General features: G+C 45.4%; 2 protein-coding genes across 2 annotated transcripts; both read left to right on the top strand.

The window, feature by feature from the left end:
• The first annotated feature begins 1,717 nt into the window (after positions 1–1,717).
• LOC104415878 (probable pectinesterase/pectinesterase inhibitor 51) lies at positions 1,718–4,576 on the top strand. The gene is given in 3 exon segments (XM_010027268.3): positions 1,718–2,449; positions 2,452–3,208; positions 3,640–4,576. Coding segments are annotated over 3 exon segments (1,647 nt in total). The 5' UTR covers positions 1,718–2,242; the 3' UTR covers positions 4,323–4,576.
• A 7,908-nt stretch (positions 4,577–12,484) lies between these two features.
• On the top strand, positions 12,485–15,224 carry LOC104441483 (probable pectinesterase/pectinesterase inhibitor 51). The gene is given in 3 exon segments (XM_010054635.3): positions 12,485–12,915; positions 12,917–13,820; positions 14,261–15,224. Coding segments are annotated over 3 exon segments (1,758 nt in total). The 5' UTR covers positions 12,485–12,747; the 3' UTR covers positions 14,947–15,224.
• Positions 15,225–17,171: the final 1,947 nt, after the last annotated feature.

Below are 17,171 nucleotides of genomic sequence, written 5' to 3'. Positions count from 1 at the left end.
CGAATAACAAAATTAAGGAAAATATATTGATAAAAATGAAAGTTATCAAAACACAACTAAAAAATCTGCAAAAAGAATATGAAATCTGTGACATCTTGGAAATAAAAGGAAATGCATAAATCAAATATTGTAATCCATTTGTAATCTCGAAAATCATGTAATCCTTTTTAATTTGTGGGACCGCTTACTCTTATAACACTCAATGTTTCCATAAAGGCATTTGCATGTTGTTCTACATCACAAGGACAAGCCTATATGGCACCTAATGAGCCAAAGCAACATGTTGGCTTTCTTTCAATAAATCATAGTATACCAAATTACATATTCATAGTTAATGTATCATGCCCAATTTAGCTAATGCATCCAATCTCTCGAGCAAAACGAAAAATCACTTCATGACAACAATTGGTACCAACGTAATATGGTTATCATAAAAAGATGGGCATCAGTTGGATACAAAAGGCCAAAGCAAAAGGTTTGGAGTACTTTATTTAAATTATCATAAGCGCAAATGCTAAAAAACTTGAAATTGATAGGGTAGATTGGTTGTTTCTTTTTCTTCTTAATTTGATGAGTCACCCTCCTCCTTTTTGGCTAAAACACTCCTCAACACGGTAATCTTACTATATTGCCTTTTGTGGCTCTCATTTTCTCGCATCCGTCTTGGCCAATATTCTATGAAAGTGTTCCATTTTTTATTTTATTTTTTGGGTAGAGTCTCTTTTTTTATATTATATTCTGTTTCCTTTCTTATGGGTCCCACATTAATTTTCCTTGGTCTTCTTCCTAATGCGCGTTTTCTCTCATGGAAACCACTCCGAGCAATAGAGAGGTAGAGAAATGGAGACTTCCATGCTTGTGTAGGTGGGAAGGAGGCTAAGGGTGGCAGCCTCAAGGCATACTCTTCGCAATTCAAAACCCTTTCTTGAAAGATCCTTCTTTGCACGAAGAATCAATAAGATTTGCAAAAGCAGCATTGCTCACAAGCGCAAGTTCTATTGGTAATTCATTGACTCCCGGAGCTTGGGAATCAATTTCCTCACCTTCTCCCCATCTAGCTATCAAAAGTATCCAGCAACCAATTTGCTATATTACAAAGAATTACTATCTTCAACCATTTCATCAAGTAAATTTTGCGCAACCCTCTCCTTGCCCACTTTGTAGTTACCCATTGATTAAAGTAGTGTAAGAAACCCAACTCGGGTGATTCCCCCTGCTTCTCATATCTAGAAACACCCCATATGCCTAAAGCTAGTCTTTAAATATAGCACCACTGATCAATAAAGTGACCACCGGCCCTTTGTCTTCCATGGCTTTTTATAGTTCCAAGATCGCCTTTTTCAGACCAAATTTAAGTCCAAAGTGGAAAATAGAAGAGAATGGCAAAATGCACCTAAAACGACAGCGCCTCACCTGTCTCTCTCTCTCTCATGCACTCATCTAATCGGCCATGGCAACTTCAAGAACTTCGAAGTTTCACTCATCCTAGCCTTCTCTTCACCAAACAGCAAAGCATATAAATCTCGCTCTCTTGCTTCATGTCTTGTCCCTCAACCTCGACGAAGATGGTCATTTCATCTGCTTGGGGCTAACTTGGCCACCGTTCCCTCATGTGAAGTAAATTTGAAACAAATCCTAGACAACGAAATTTATTTGTAAATGGAGGAAATATTTCATATAAATCTTTCCACCAAAAATCGTTAAGCCGGAAAAATCTTACCGTGCGTGCCGTAAAACTGGTAGAAAGAGACTGTATTCTGAAACGATATAACGAAAGTGGGTCTCGAATGGCGAAAGATTGAGGAAAAAAAAAACCAAACAGATTCCTTCCACCATCGGAAGAACCGAAGTTCCGGATCCCATCTTGTTAAGGCTTGGAACTGAAGCACTCCTGCAAACCTACATCTCTCTCTCTATCTCGATCTCTTTCCCTCGGACATGAGCATGGAACAGAGAATCCGTGGGCTTCCCAAACTCCATCGCCAAAGAAAGGAAACTACCTGTGACGCCGATTCCTCCTCTCGTGAAACCCCCATCGCCATCTCTTTCCCATCGACCCACCATCTCTATCCACCATCAATTCCATGTTCTTCCAAATCACTACCTTCCAAACCCACTCCCAACTGCACCATAGCGCCATGACACTCCCCTTCCCCTCCAAGAGATCACCTATAAAACCCACCTCCTCTCTCCTTCTCCCCTTCTCCCCTTCAAGCCCACCTCCTCCTTCATCTGCATTTCCATGGCTTCCCTCTTCCTCCTCTCCCTCCTCTCCTTCTCTCTCCTCCCCTCTGCCTCCTACTCCCGCCATACCCACCTCTCTAAACCTCCCCTTCTCCCGCATTCCGCTTCCTCCTCGTCCCCGGAGATCCAGCAGGCCTGCAAGTCCACCAGGTTCCCCGACCTCTGCGCCTCCCAGCCCTACCCCTCCCCTCCGCCGCCCCCTCCTCCCTCGACGTCATCCTCTCCGCCATCCAGATCTCCTCCGACCGCCTCGCCACCGCCCAGTCCATGATCGACTCCATCCTCGCCTCCTCCGCTGGCAACGTCAACCGCACCATCGCCGCCAAGAACTGCGCCGTGATCCTCGCCTACTCCCGCCGGCGGACTGAGTCGACGGCTGGGGAGGCGATCCCGGGCGGCCGCACCAAGGACGCCCGCGCCTGGCTCTCCGCCGCGCTGCTCTACCAGACCGGCTGCTGGTCGGGCCTCAGGTCCGTCAACGACACGAGCCAGGTCGACCAGACCATTGCGCTCTTGAAAACGCTGACGATGCTGACCAGCAACGCCCTCAGCATGCTGGTCTCGTACGACCGGTTCGGGAAGGACACGGCGGCTTGGAGGCCGCCGGCGACGGAGCGCGACGGGTTCTGGGAGGACTCTCCCGGTGGCGGCGGGGGGCCGTCGGGCCTGGGGTTCGACGGCGGGGTCCCTTCGGGGCTGACGGCGGACGCGACGGTGTGCAAGGACGGGGGAAGCGGGTGCTACGCGACGGTGCAGGCCGCCGTCGACGCCGCGCCGGAGAACGTCGGCGGAGGGAAGAGGTTCGTGATCCACATCAAGGAAGGGGTGTACGAGGAGACGGTGAGGGTCCCGTTCGAGAAGAAGAACGTGGTGTTCCTGGGGGACGGCATGGGCAAAACCGTCATCACCGGGTCCTCGAACGCGGGGCAACCTGGGGTCTCCACCTACAACACCGCCACCGTCGGTGAGCTTTCATTCATTTTTCAATAATATCTTAAATATACTTTCGTTCTTATGTAGAATGTTTTCGATCAATTAGTAGTATTTTTTTAAAGCAATCTTCTGGTTCTTTACTAGTGATTCGCCTCTTAAATTTCCTGGGACACCGACAATATCTAGTAGGAATCGTTCTTTGTTTAAGCCGGAATTGTCCAGAGAAGGATCAATTAATTCTTGTCGTGACGCGACACGGGACACGGCATGGACTGCAAGGCTTGTCCATGTCTTGTGGGGTTTGACAAGATTGGCTCTTTTCTTTCATCTTTCGAGAGGGTTTTTTTCTCATTTCTAGTACCAAATTTCAGGTTCATGAATGTGAACTGAAGTTGGCATTGGGTGCGATTGCAATTTGTGGAGGACCGTCAATCTGATTAACGTTTGACGAATTTGTTGCAGGAGTGCTCGGCGACGGATTCATGGCAAGCGGGCTCACGATCCAGAACACCGCAGGTCCGGTCACCCACCAGGCGGTGGCATTCCGGTCGGACAGCGATTTCTCGGTCATCGAGAACTGCGAATTCTTGGGGAACCAAGACACGCTCTACGCCCACTCCCTCCGGCAGTACTACAAGTCCTGCCGCATCGAGGGCAACGTGGACTTCATCTTCGGGAACTCGGCCTCCTACTTCCAGGACTGCCAGATCCTGGTCCGCCCCCAGCAGGTCAATCCCGAGAAGGGCGAGAACAATGCGGTCACGGCCCATGGCCGGACCGACCCCGCGCAGTCGACGGGCTTCGTCTTCCGGAACTGCTTGGTCAATGGTACCGAGGAGTACATGGCGCTGTACCGGAGCAAGCCCAAAGTGCATAAAAACTTCCTGGGGAGGCCGTGGAAGGAGTACTCAAGGACGGTCTTCATCGAGTGCAGCCTCGAGGCCCTGATCACGCCTCAGGGCTGGATGCCATGGAGTGAGGATTTCGCCCTGAAGACGCTCTACTACGGGGAGTTCAAGAACACGGGGCCAGGATCCGACACGTCGAGCAGGGTGTCGTGGAGCAGCCGGGTCCCAGCCGAACACGTCGATACATATTCGGTGAAGAGTTTCATCCAGGGAGATGAGTGGATTCCGACATCTTGATCCAAGAGGATATATAAAACGTTAAAATGAAGTCGAGATTTCTAGTTTAGAGACGAGTGAGACGGGGTTTCGAACCCACGACACTGCAGTTCTCACCCGTTCGATGTACATGAAAGTCATCGAAGTTGTTTTGTTTCATTAAAGTCAATTAGCGGCGTCGGCTGACTTTGGTCGAACCCATTCTGGGTGAGTGGAATTATATTGTCCATTAAAGGTTGCGTTCGTTTTACGGAAAATTGGCCATCTCCGGAAAATATTTTCCTGAAGTCATTTTCCAAAAATGGTATATTTTCCGTATTCGGCTGAAACTTAAATTTTGAGTGGAAAACATTTTCCACCGTTCGTTAACTAATTTCTTTCTTTTTATTTTTATTTTTTCTTTTCTTTTCCTTCTCCTTCCTCCTTCCTCCTCCTTCCTCCTTCCTCCGCCGCCACACGCCTGACGATGGCGAGCCAACCAAGATCCGGTGCGCCGATCCAGTAGGCCAAGATCCGGTTGCCGGATTCGGGCGGAGGCGGGGCTCGGGCTCCCGATCAAGGCAAGCCCGAGCTCCGCCGCCAGATCCGGCAAGCTCGGGCGAGGCTCGAGCCCCGCCCAGCTCGCCGGATCTAGCGAGGCCAGAGCTCCGCCCCAAGCCGGCGAGGCCCGAGCTCGGGCGAGCTAGGCTTCCACAGATCGGGCTAGGCGGAGCCTCGCCAGCCTGGGGCGGAGCTCGAGCTGGCTCACGACCGCAGCTCGATCGCCCCGCCGGCCACTGTTGGGGTCGGCCACCGGCCAAGCTAAGGAAGAAAAATGAAAAGGAAAGAAAAAAAAAAAAAAAGAAGAAGTTATGGAAAATGTTTTCCACTTTTCGAAGTGGAAAACATTTTCCTTAGCTTTGAATGTAATTTTTATTGTTGATGGAAAACATTTTCCTTGAGTAGTTGATTTTCCGTGAAACGAACACCTAAAATCCGTAAAACATTTTCCTGGAAGTTATTTTCCCAAAACGAACACGTATAAAGGATGCGTTCGGTTCATGAATAAAGCAGACTGCACAGTTCGGATCTACAGACCCTTTTTTCTTCTATAATGCCTTGTCTGATCTGATTATTAATGTCTGCTACCTCTTGGTTTCTCATTGCTGGATGCAAATGCTTGTGTCTCGAGCAACAATGCGGCTATTGCTTTGGTCACATGGGAAAGCGTGGGAAAGATCATGCATCTTTTCGACTTTTACTTGACTTGTAAGAAAATATTAAATGGGGAATGACAAACCAAAATTTCTATTGTAAAAATAATTTTTCTATTTCAAATTTGTTTATGAAATAAAACTTTAAAATTATTTTATTTTTCTATTTCTAGAATAAATTATTTTAGAAATAGATTTTAAATAAAAATCAAAAATAAAATTTTTTTACTTTTTATTTTTGGAGAAAAAAAGAAAAAAAAAAAAGTTTTATCGTTGTCCTCGCTACTAATCGACCACCCACTTATCTCCCACCTTCCACTACTTGCCGGTCACCATCGCCAGCTTGCAGCCACCACTTTCCACAATTAGTCAGGAGGAGAAATTTTGTTTGATAATTTTATTCCAAGAACATAAATTTTATATCATTACTAAATGCGAATTTTTGTACAGAAACTTATTTAGAAATTGAAATAAAAAATATTTTTCTTTTAGAAATTAATTTTTACCAAAATTTTATCCGCATCTTAAGTGAACCGATGAGGCCAAACCAGGCACAGGTGAAAGGACGACAGCGATCGCTTCCTTTCATTCGTGGCCACAGAAAGTTGCAGGGATCGGAAATGGGAAATGGCTTATGGGACGGGGCCATATTTTTTCCCCCGAGAAGAAAGTGAAATGGCTCTCTTGAGCATGGGCGTGAGGCTACCGTCTGTGTCTGAGATGCGCGTGAGGGTACAGAATTTATTGCTGATGGCAGGAGCATTTGGCCGAATTTGCAGGGAACGTTTCGACTGTTCCGTCCGTCCGAGTCTTCTCTGACGGGTTTCCAAATGCCAAGGAGCCATAAAGTTGTCCGTTTGGAGTTTAGTGAACAAGACTCTAGGCCTCGTGGCTTGGCTTACCAATGGCGTGAATTGTCGCGTGACGTGTTTACCTCGACGATGTTTCCGCTCGGATTCTTGACACCCACGTCAACTTCAGTCGCTGGGAACAGCTGGTTCCTGAAATCACGGGATAAAGCTGGAAGAAGTTCTTCCAATCAGACGATAGTAGGCAGTCACGAGATGAAGGACATCAAATTGTATACGCTTTGCTTTTCAATCGCTCGGACTGGCACCCAGGCCCAGCCTCGATTGATACAGGACAGGGCACAGCCCTTGGGGACCTAGACTCGGGCATTGGGATCCCATGCTCAGCCCTTGGACACCCGGGCACAGACACTGGGGGCATGGCACAGGATCGAGGTCTCGGGCACTACTTCAATGGACTCGGGAGAGAGCGTTTATCTTATCGTGGCATGGGCACTAGGATCCTAGGCACGTGCACTGGGGTCATGGGCCAGCACTCAATGGACCCAATCTAAGCATCAGAGACTTGATCTAGGACGATATGTTCTAAGAATTGGCATTGGGTTTCAATGCCCAAATGTAAAATTTCGTACCAAAATGCTAATACCCAGTCTATATTTTGAAAAATGATTTTTGATTTTTTATAGAAGAAATCACTAGTCTAAATTTAAGCATAGATTTTCCATTGATTCATTTTTCAAATAGCCAATGCCGTCCGTATGTTGAGAATACATAAAGATTTCAATCCAAATTTTTCTAAGATTAAAAGATGTATTATTAACGACCTTTTGATAAACCTCTAGAGAGGAGAAAATAATAGATATGTAATGAATTTGCACTTTTTATCATTTATGTCAAAAAATATTTGGTATTTTACAACAAATTATCATCAAAATCCAAACATGTACTTCTTGTCTCTATTAAAGAGACGAGATTATATAGTGAGCAAAGTCTTTTTCTTTGATCCTTGGAAGGAAACTTTTTTGAAATGCGAGACGAAAAATTTGAGACACTACTTATTTATATATATTTCGATAATATACATATCAAGCATGGCTAGCTAAAACCATATCATTCAAGGAAAAAGTTTAGAAGTACACAAATGACTTGAAAGACATCATATTAACATAGGGCCGACAAAAAGGGTTTTTCCATATCGATACGATAACTATGTTACGCATCTTGTTAATTTAAATTTCAAAATTATTGGTCCTTGCATATCAAATAAAAGTTAAAATAAGTGTGTTGTAATGTGAATCCAAATCTGCTTTTATGTCGAGATCAACTTATATTATCATATGGCACACTAGCATTAAACGTATTTTGTCATTTCAAATATTGAAAACTACATTAACTAAATGTATTTTTTTACGACTTCACAATATTCTTCAAGAATTGTCTAAAAATATACATTTAAAAAGGTAAAAAGTTTTCAGATGTATTGAAATGACAAATAAAACGTTTAATGTAGATGAAGGGGAGATTAGCATTGGGAGCTACACTCTCTTAATTATATGTGGTCAACAAATTAGTCAACCTGCCCATTTTCATGCATTTAGATTATTCAAGCGTGTTTTCTTGCGAATTAAATTATGTAAATTTATATATTTCCCTCTTAATTCTTTTTTTCTTTTTTCTTTTTTGGAAATGGGGAATTCAGTGCATCTCATGGTTTTCCCCCACTTTTTTGACCATATGGATTATACTAATTTTACTATATCAACTACGTCACCATTTACCTGATGTTTCCTTTGGCGTATATACTTGGCTCTGTGGCTCCAAAAATAGTATAAGGTATCTTTGATTGGAAAAACAAAAGTAAGGTAAGTCGGCTCAACGGGTCAACCTTGAAAGCGCAAATCAAACTCAAGTTTTACCAGTGTGAAAAGCCCAAACCCATTTGCAAGCTCCAAGAAAATACATTTTTCCTCCTAAGTTTTACGAGTGCAAATCAACCTCAAGGTCCAAAAGGAACTTGAGCCCAACGTTAGACCCGGAAGGCCAGAACAACCCTAGAGCTCAAATGAGAAATGATGAGTGAAATACCCCTGAGAAAAATGGACAAAAACAAAGTCGTGGAAACTACTCCAAGCCCAATGGGACGAGTGGCTCAAACGCGAAATTATTTGCACTTTCTAAGGTGGAAAATCGAACATATGCTCTGCGCTAATCCTTAGTCAAACTCCATTAGCCAATCAAGCCAATGCCATGGAATCAAGTGGACTTCCATATAGGAATTGCCTATTGCCTTGAAGGAGGAGTCAAGTCACTATGATTAAATTTTATGGATTGAAATTACTATAACTTACTAGCATCCTTACTTTTGATTGGAACGACTCGTTCAACCTAAACTCCACCGACGATTCATCATGATTTTACCATTATCTCATTTGTCATGATACAAAATGATGATGAATGGAAGTCGATGAGACATGTGAGTGTCATAGGCCAAAACTTCCTAATCAAGGACAAGCTTGTGAGCCCAATGAGCCAAAGCAACATGATACCTTTCTTTTGATAGATGGTCCCCGAGAACAGTACACCAAATTACATCTTCATAATTAATGTCCTGTGCCCAATTTAGTAAGGGCATCCAGTCCCTCAAGCAAAATGTCAGAACCACTTCATCACAACAATTAATATCAATGTAATATGTCCATCATAAAAAGAGACACATCAGTTTAGGTACAAGAGGCCAAAGCAAAAGAGGAGTTCTTTATTTAAACTATCATAAGCACACACTAAAAAACTTGAAATTGTAGGGTAAACTGGTTGTTTATTTTTCTTCCTAATTTGATGAGTTACCCTTTTCCCGCCTCCTCTTTAGCTAAAACACTCCTCAACGCTATAATCTGACTAAATTGCCCACTGTGAGGCCCCTTTTTATCATCGTCTTCGGCCAATGTTCTAAGAAAGTGTTCCATTTTTTTCTAGCAGTGTCCTTTTTTCATATTGATTCTCTTTTTTTTTTTTGCGCGTCCCGCATTCACTTTCCTTGGTCTTTTTCCTTCTCTCCGTTCTCTGTCGTGTAAACCACTCAAAGCAACAGAGAGGTAGAGGAATGGAGACTTCCACGTTATGTAGGCGAAGGCGACTGAGCTGGTCCTCACTCCTCAGGACCCACAACACCTCCTTTCCGAGCCGGCTAAGTGAAGGCCGGGCGCATAGGTCTTACAGCAACAAGGGGATCGTGTTTACGGAGAGTGGCGCATACGACGGGGCATGAGTCTGACGAAGGTAGAGTTGTTCGCGCCAATGAGGAGATAGGAAGGGTGGTGGGGAGGCTAAGGGCGGTAGCCTTGAGGCATATTCTTTGCAATTTGAAACACTCCATCCAAAACCTGTTCTCTACATAAATAATCGATGAGATCCGCAAAAGCAGCGTTGCTCACAAGAAAGTTCTCTTGGTATTTCATTACCTCTTAGAGCGTGATAATCAATTTCATCACCCCTCCCAATCTAGCTTTCGGAAGTACTCACTGGCCAATGTGCTACATTTCAAAGAATTGAGCCTGATACCATCTTCGGCTACTTCATCAAGCAGCTTCTGTGCAGTCCTCACCTCACTCCATCCAAAACCTGTTCTCTACACAAATCTCGCTCTATCGCTTCATGTCTTGTCCCTTACTCTCGACAACAATGGTCATTTGATATGCTTGCAACTACCTCAGCCACCGTTCCAGCCAAAACATTGGAGATAAAGAGAGTCTCCGGGGATGCAACATGGACTCTCTAGAGAATGCATCGACGGAACAGAGACGGCTGTCGTACTCTGATTTGCCACCGTAACCATCTCTCTAGTCCTAGAAGGTGGCGATTCAAAGAGTTGATGCTGGTGAGGGAGGGCTTGTTGCATTGAAGAATAACGAGAAGGTCGAGAAGTTGCTGTCCGTGCCTCTTGAAATTGGGATTAGGGTTTGCATGTTCTGATTTTGCCCCAATCTAAAGAATTGGGGTTAGGGTTTTGTGAAGTACATGTTGAATTTTGCCCCAAATTGTCAATTTGGTGTTAACATATGGCTTAAATGATATCATTTAGTGGCTAACTTGCTGACTTTATTTTGCCAGTGAGGCACATCAGACATAGTATAACAAATTAGCGTCATGTCGGATTTTCCAACAAAACAAATCGCTAATGAAATATAAGTAAATGATATTTAATAAATGTGTCATTCAGGTGAATGAAAAAAAATTACGACACTCAAATGAGTACCATACAAAAATTATGGTTTAAGTAGCACCGATATACGACACGACACAACATAACATATTAACAAATCATTTTTCAAAAGTAGAGAATTCCGGCATATCATGACACATTATATATTAAAGGAATATTTTTATTTTAATTAATTTAATTCAAATTCATAATTAATAAATGATAAAAAAAGAGCTACGGTGAATTTACACTAGTAATATTAATAAATCTTTTCTGTGTTTCTTCCCCCACCCCCACCACTTATTAGGCAGTTACTTTCTTTATTAAAAATTGAAGTCACCCTTTTGTCCAAAACCCCTCTGAAAAGAAAAATGTCCAATCAAAATCTCATTTTTTAAAATTTCCTTCTTCATAAATCCTAGCCCCTGCCTTCTCCTCCTCCTCCTCCTCCTCCTCCTCCTCGCACGACTCTCTTCTTTTTTATCTCTACTCTCTCTCTCTCTCTCGCCTCATTACAATCGCTTGCTACCCCGCCTCTCCTTCACAACTGTAGCCTCGCCATCGGCCCTCCATCACGGCATCGTAATCTTGATCCTCTAGTCCTCTCAATCTCTACTCTTCCTTTGGCCCTTCCATCCCGTTGTGGCTTGCTGTTACTCACGGCCTTACCTTCACTCCCTCACCCCCACCTCCACCTTCCATTGTCTTCTTCAACGATTCTCTCTCTTGGACACGCATGTTGTCGAAAAATTCAACACTTGTTGACCGCATGTATGAGCGTGCCCGATATGTCGACATAGAAGCTCCGACAACATGTCTGTGTTTCATAAGTTATGACATATGTGATATCCTTATCCTCTTTATTTTTCTATATCTTGAGAGAGAATAAAGAAAATGAAGAAGATTAAGTAAAGTGGATATGGGAACCACAAGAAAAAAATTAGAAAATCAATATAAAAAAGGGAAAGAACAAAAATGGGACTACACCACTGGCCGCGGTGGCTCCGTTGGATAAGAACTTCGCGATCCTCGGTCCCAGGAGGTAAAGGGTTCAAAACCCGGGGAGGTCTTGCCAGTGTATTAAGTGTGACTCGGGGATGGTGGGTCCTCCTCCCGCGTCGCACGGGTTTACGGCGCAGGTGTCATCGTGCAAGCCCGGTTCCTTCTCCAAAAAAAAAAAAAAAAAAAAAAAGGGGACTACTTTCTTAGAAGGATAGCCAAGGGATGCTACAAAGTAGGATCCACAAAGAGAAATATTGTTAGAACACTTTATTGAGGAGTGTCTTAGTTGGGAAAAATAACAAAACAATCCATAAACTTTAGCTCAATATGCAATGTAGTCCCTAAACTTTTAATTTATTTAATATAGTCTATGAACTTTAATTCAATGTATAATATGACCTATGGACTTTTAATTTTTTTTTTAATGTAGTTCATTAAATTTTGATACATGATGAATTTAATTCTATGTTATTACTTATCTTAAATTAATGAAAGAACAACATTAAATATTTTTATACAGTTCAAAGACTATACATTATACATTGAACTAAAGTTCAAGAATCACATTATATATCATACCAAAGTTCATGAATTATCTGTGTCATTATCCACTTTAATTAAAAAGGGTGGAAAAAGTGTGGTCCTAATTTGATTTGATGATCATGCGATGCTCCTGCCCATCAATTCAAATCTGGGTGGATTGCACGACTTCCGGTAAGCAGCAAGGGACGGAAAAACAAATCAGATGGGGGTGTGAGATCTAATTTGGCTTAAACTAAAGCATAAAAAAATGGCATTTGATAAGTTTTGTTGAGAAGGTTTTTGCTATCGAAATTCCCAAGCCTTCCAAAAGATTACCGTCAAGCAACAGTAACATCGAAAGAGAGATGAAAAGGAGTGAAAACATAAGAGGACAATCCTAGACCGAATGCTAGGTGGCTGGGATAAATGGTGAGGCAGCTCATTATCCATTTTTCATTAGGGGTTCGCAGCCCTCCTGCAAACCCTCCTCTCTCTGCCTCTCTCGATCTCTCTCCCTCGGGCGTGAACATCGAACAGTGAATCCGTGGGCTTCCCAAACTCCATCGCCAAAGAAAGCCAACAACCCGTGACTCCAATTCCTCTCGTGAACCGCCCCCATCGACCCGCCATCTCTTTCCACCATCTCTTTCCATGTTCTTCCAAATCACTACCATCCAAATTCCCCCCCACCCCTCCCCCACTCCCAACTGCACCATAACGCCATGACACTCCCCTTCGCCTCCAGGAGATCGCCTATAAAAGCCGCCTCCTCTCTCCTTCTCCCCTTCAAGCCCACCCCCTCCTTCCTCTGCGTTTCCATGGCTTCCCTCTTCCTCCTCTCCCTCCTCTCCCTCTCCCTCCTCCTCTCCCCCTCCTCCGCCTCCTCCCGCCATACCCACCTCTCCAAATCCCCCTCTCCCGCATTCCCCTTCCTCCTCCTCTTCCTCCCCGGCGATCCAGCAGGCCTGCAAGTCCACCAGGTTCCCCGACCTCTGCGCCTCCCAGCCCTACCGCCTCCCCTCCGCCTCCCCCTCCTCTCTCGACGTCATCCTCTCCGCCATCCAGATCTCCTCCGACAACCTCGCCAACGCCCAGTCCATGGTCGACTCCATCCTCTCCTCCTCCGCCGGCAACGTCAACCGCACCCTCGCCGCCAAGAACTGCATCGAGGTCCTCGCCAACTCCCGCCGCCGGACGGAGTCGACGGTGGGGGAGGCGATCCCCGGCGGCCGCACCAAGGACGGCCGCGCCTGGCTCTCCGCCGCGCTGCTCTACCAGTACGACTGCTGGTCGGCCCTCAAGTACGCCAACGACACGAGCGAGGTCGACCGGACCATGGCGTTCTTGAACACGCTCACGATGCTGACCAGCAACGCCCTCAGCATGCTGGTCTCGTACGACCGGTTCGGGAAGGACGCGGCGGCGTGGAAGCCGCCGGCGACGGAGCGCGACGACTTCTGGGAGGACGGCGTCGTCGGCGGCGGGGGGGCGTCGGGCCTGGGGTTCGACGGCGGGGTCCCCGCGGGCCTGAAGGCGGACGCGACGGTGTGCAAGGACGGGGGCAGCGGGTGCTACGCGACGGTGCAGGCCGCCGTCGACGCCGCGCCGAAGAACGTCGGCGGAGGGAAGAGGTTCGTGATCCACATCAAGGAAGGGGTGTACGAGGAGACGGTGAGGGTCCCGTTCGAGAAGACGAACTTGGTGTTCCTGGGGGACGGCATGGGCAAAACCGTCATCACCGGGTCCTCGAACGTGGGCCAACCGGGGGTCTCCACCTACAACACCGCCACCGTCGGTGAGCTTCCGTTCGTTTTTCGATAATTTATTAATATATTTTAGTTCTAATGCGGAATGTTTTCGATCAATTAGAAGTATTTTTAAAGCAATCTTCTGGTATTTTACTAGTGATTCGCCTCTTAAATTTTCTGGGAGATTGACAAGATCTAGTGGGAATTGTTCTTTTATTCAAGTTGGAATTTCGATCATTAATTCTTGTCGTGATGCGACATGGGACATGGCATGTGCCTCAAGGCTTGTCCATGTCTTATGGGGTTTTAAGAAAATTGGCACTTTTCTTTATCTTTTGAGAGGGACTTTTCTCACTTCCGGTACCAAATTTTAGGTTCATGATAAATGAATCTTGTTAAAATATGCCCAATGTGAACTGAAATTGGCATTGGGTGCTATTGCAATTTGTGGAGGACCATCAATCTGACATTGTCGATTTTGTTGCAGGAGTGGTTGGCGACGGATTCATGGCGACCGGGCTCACGATCCAGAACACTGCGGGTCCAGACGCCCACCAGGCGGTGGCATTCCTGTCGGACAGCGATTTCTCGGTCATCGAGAACTGCGAGTTCCTGGGAAACCAAGACACGCTCTACGCCCACGCCCTCCGGCAGTACTACAAGTCTTGCCACATCGAGGGCAATGTAGACTTCATCTTCGGGAACTCGGCCTCCTACTTCCAGGACTGCCAGATTCTGGTCCGCCCCCGGCAGGTCAAGCCCGAGAAGGGCGAGAACAACGCTGTCACAGCCCATGGCCGGACCGACCCCGCGCAGTCGACGGGCTTTGTGTTCCAGAACTGCTTGGTCAATGGTACTGAGGAGTACATGGCCCTGTACCGGAGCAAGCCCGACAAGCACAAGAACTTCCTGGGGAGGCCGTGGAAGGAGTACTCAAGGACGGTCTTCATCGAGTGCAACCTCGAGGCCCTGATCACGCCTCAGGGCTGGATGCCATGGAGCGGGGATTTCGCCCTGAAGACCCTCTACTACGGGGAGTTCAAGAACACGGGGCCAGGGTCCGAGAGGTCGAGCAGAGTGTCGTGGAGCAGTCAGGTCCCGGCCGAACATGTCAATACATATTCGGTGAAGAGTTTCATCCAAGGAGACGAGTGGATTCCAACCTCTTCTTGATCCGAGACGATGGAAAGAAAGTTAATAAGGTCAAGATAACTAGTTTAGAGAGTGAGATGGGGAGTTTTTCGAACCCACAAGACCACAGTTCTCACCCGATCGATGTACATGAAAGTCATCAAAGTTCTCTATTTTCATTAAAATCAATCAGCGGCATCGGCTGATTTTAGTCTAGTTACCATTCTGTGTGATTGGAGTTACATTGTCCATTGAAGGATGTGTTCAATTCACGAATAGAGCAGACAGCAGAGTTTGGATCTACAGACCCTTTTCTTCTATAATGCTTTGTCTGATCTGATGATTAATGTCTGGTACCTTTTGGTTCCTCATTGCTGGATGCAACTGTTTGATGTCTCAAGCAACGATGGGTTTTGAAGGTATTCCCTTTTCCTACCATTGGATGAAGAAAGCAGGAAGCAAAGAATCACTACATACATAGTTTTGTCTGTATGTGGCGTGCCGTGCTGGTGTTTATATTTATCTGTGCGGACGGCACTAGACCGACCACTAATCAGTAGTGGAAGCATGGGACTATGGGGCTATTGCTTTGGTGACATGGGAAAGCATGCATCTTGCTTTACTTGTAGGCAAAAATGAAAAGGATGACAATGATCTCTTCCTTCCATTCGCTGCCACAGAAAGTTGGTGGATTGGAAATGGATAATGGGACGAGGCCATGTTTTTAACCCTGAAAAGAGTGGGAAACGGCTCTTTTGGGCATGGGCGTGAGGCACACGTGTCTGTTCCTCGGATGCGCGTGAAGGTTTTTACGATCATCGCTGATGGCAGGAGCGTCTGGCCGAATTGACAGGGAACGGCTGGACCGTTCGGTCCGTCCGAGATTTCTCGAACGGGTATCAAGTGACAACGAGCGATAAGGTTGTCCGTTTGGAGTTTAGTGAACGAGACTCTAGACGTTGTGGCTTGGCTTTCCAAATGGCGAGAACTGTCTCGTGACGTGTTACCTCGACGACGTTTCCCCTGGGAATCTTGACCGACGTCAACTTCAATCGCTGGGACCGGCTGATTCCTTAAATCACGGGATAAAGATGGAAGAAGTTCATCCAATCAAAAGCCAATAGGAGGCGTGACGAGCTGAAGGGCATCGCATTGTATATGCTTTGCTTTTTCAGTCACTCGGACCGGCGGCATCCGGTCCTGCCTCGATGGATCCAGGACAACCTTTGTAGACTTGAGGCAGGACCCAGACTCGGACTGGGATTCCACGCTTGACCCTTCGGACCCGGCCCCAGTGCCAGGACATTAGACATAGGCATTTGGGAGTAGGGCATGGAAATCGAAGTCTAGGCACTACTTCAATGGATCCAAGAGACGGTGTCAAGATCCAAGCATGAACACTAGGATCCCAAGCATGAGCCAATGGACCGGCCTCGATGGACTGAGCTCAGAGCCGAAGACTTGATCTTGAATGCTGTGTCTCGAGAATCAGCATTGAGTTTCCATGCCCATGCGTAAAGCTTTGCACCCAAAGTATTGATGATATCTAGTCATATTTTTTGAAAATTATTTTCGACCTTTTAAGAATGGAATCATAAGCCTAAGTTAAAGCATAGATCTTTTATTAACTAGCAAAATATTTTCCATTCACTCATTTTTCTAAACAAATTTAACGTTGGAAAATGAGGAAAAACATTTTCCTACGAAGCAAACAAAGCCCCCCCGAAGTTAGGCTTTGTTTTCATGAATACGCCATCACGAAATCTTCCTTTTACTCGACCTGTCTTTACTTGTTTAATTTGGGGCCTTAGACCAATTAGCCCCACGTCAATGGTTTATTCCACAACTTCCTAACTATTATGATAGCCCATATTTCTCGACCATTATCATTCGTGACTTTCAAGACTTTTGGCCTCGCAAATTAGTGATGGTGCTGGCTTCGCAATTGAATGGGTCATGACTGCAATCGAAATTGTTGGCTTTGTGAATTGAATGCTTATCTTGTTCTTGATTCATTGATCTTCACTTTTCTTTGATTCCTTTATTAATTGAACCAAGTTACAAATGTCTATACTCATGGCTCAATACTTAGTAATTTTCTGTTATATCGCCTATCAGTGACTTTTCATCGCCTTTGTCGATTACCTAAAGTTGCCAATCAAAAGGACACAACAAATTTTACCTCAAGGATGTCTTGCTTGGTCTATTCTAGTTCGAGTCGACGGTCAAAGAGTTGTGTAGTTATATGTCGAGTCTACTCCCAACAA

Source organism: Eucalyptus grandis, chromosome 8 (assembly GCF_016545825.1).
Source record: "Eucalyptus grandis isolate ANBG69807.140 chromosome 8, ASM1654582v1, whole genome shotgun sequence".
Classification (NCBI taxonomy): domain Eukaryota; kingdom Viridiplantae; phylum Streptophyta; class Magnoliopsida; order Myrtales; family Myrtaceae; genus Eucalyptus; species Eucalyptus grandis.
This window is presented reverse-complemented; position numbering and strand designations above follow the sequence as displayed.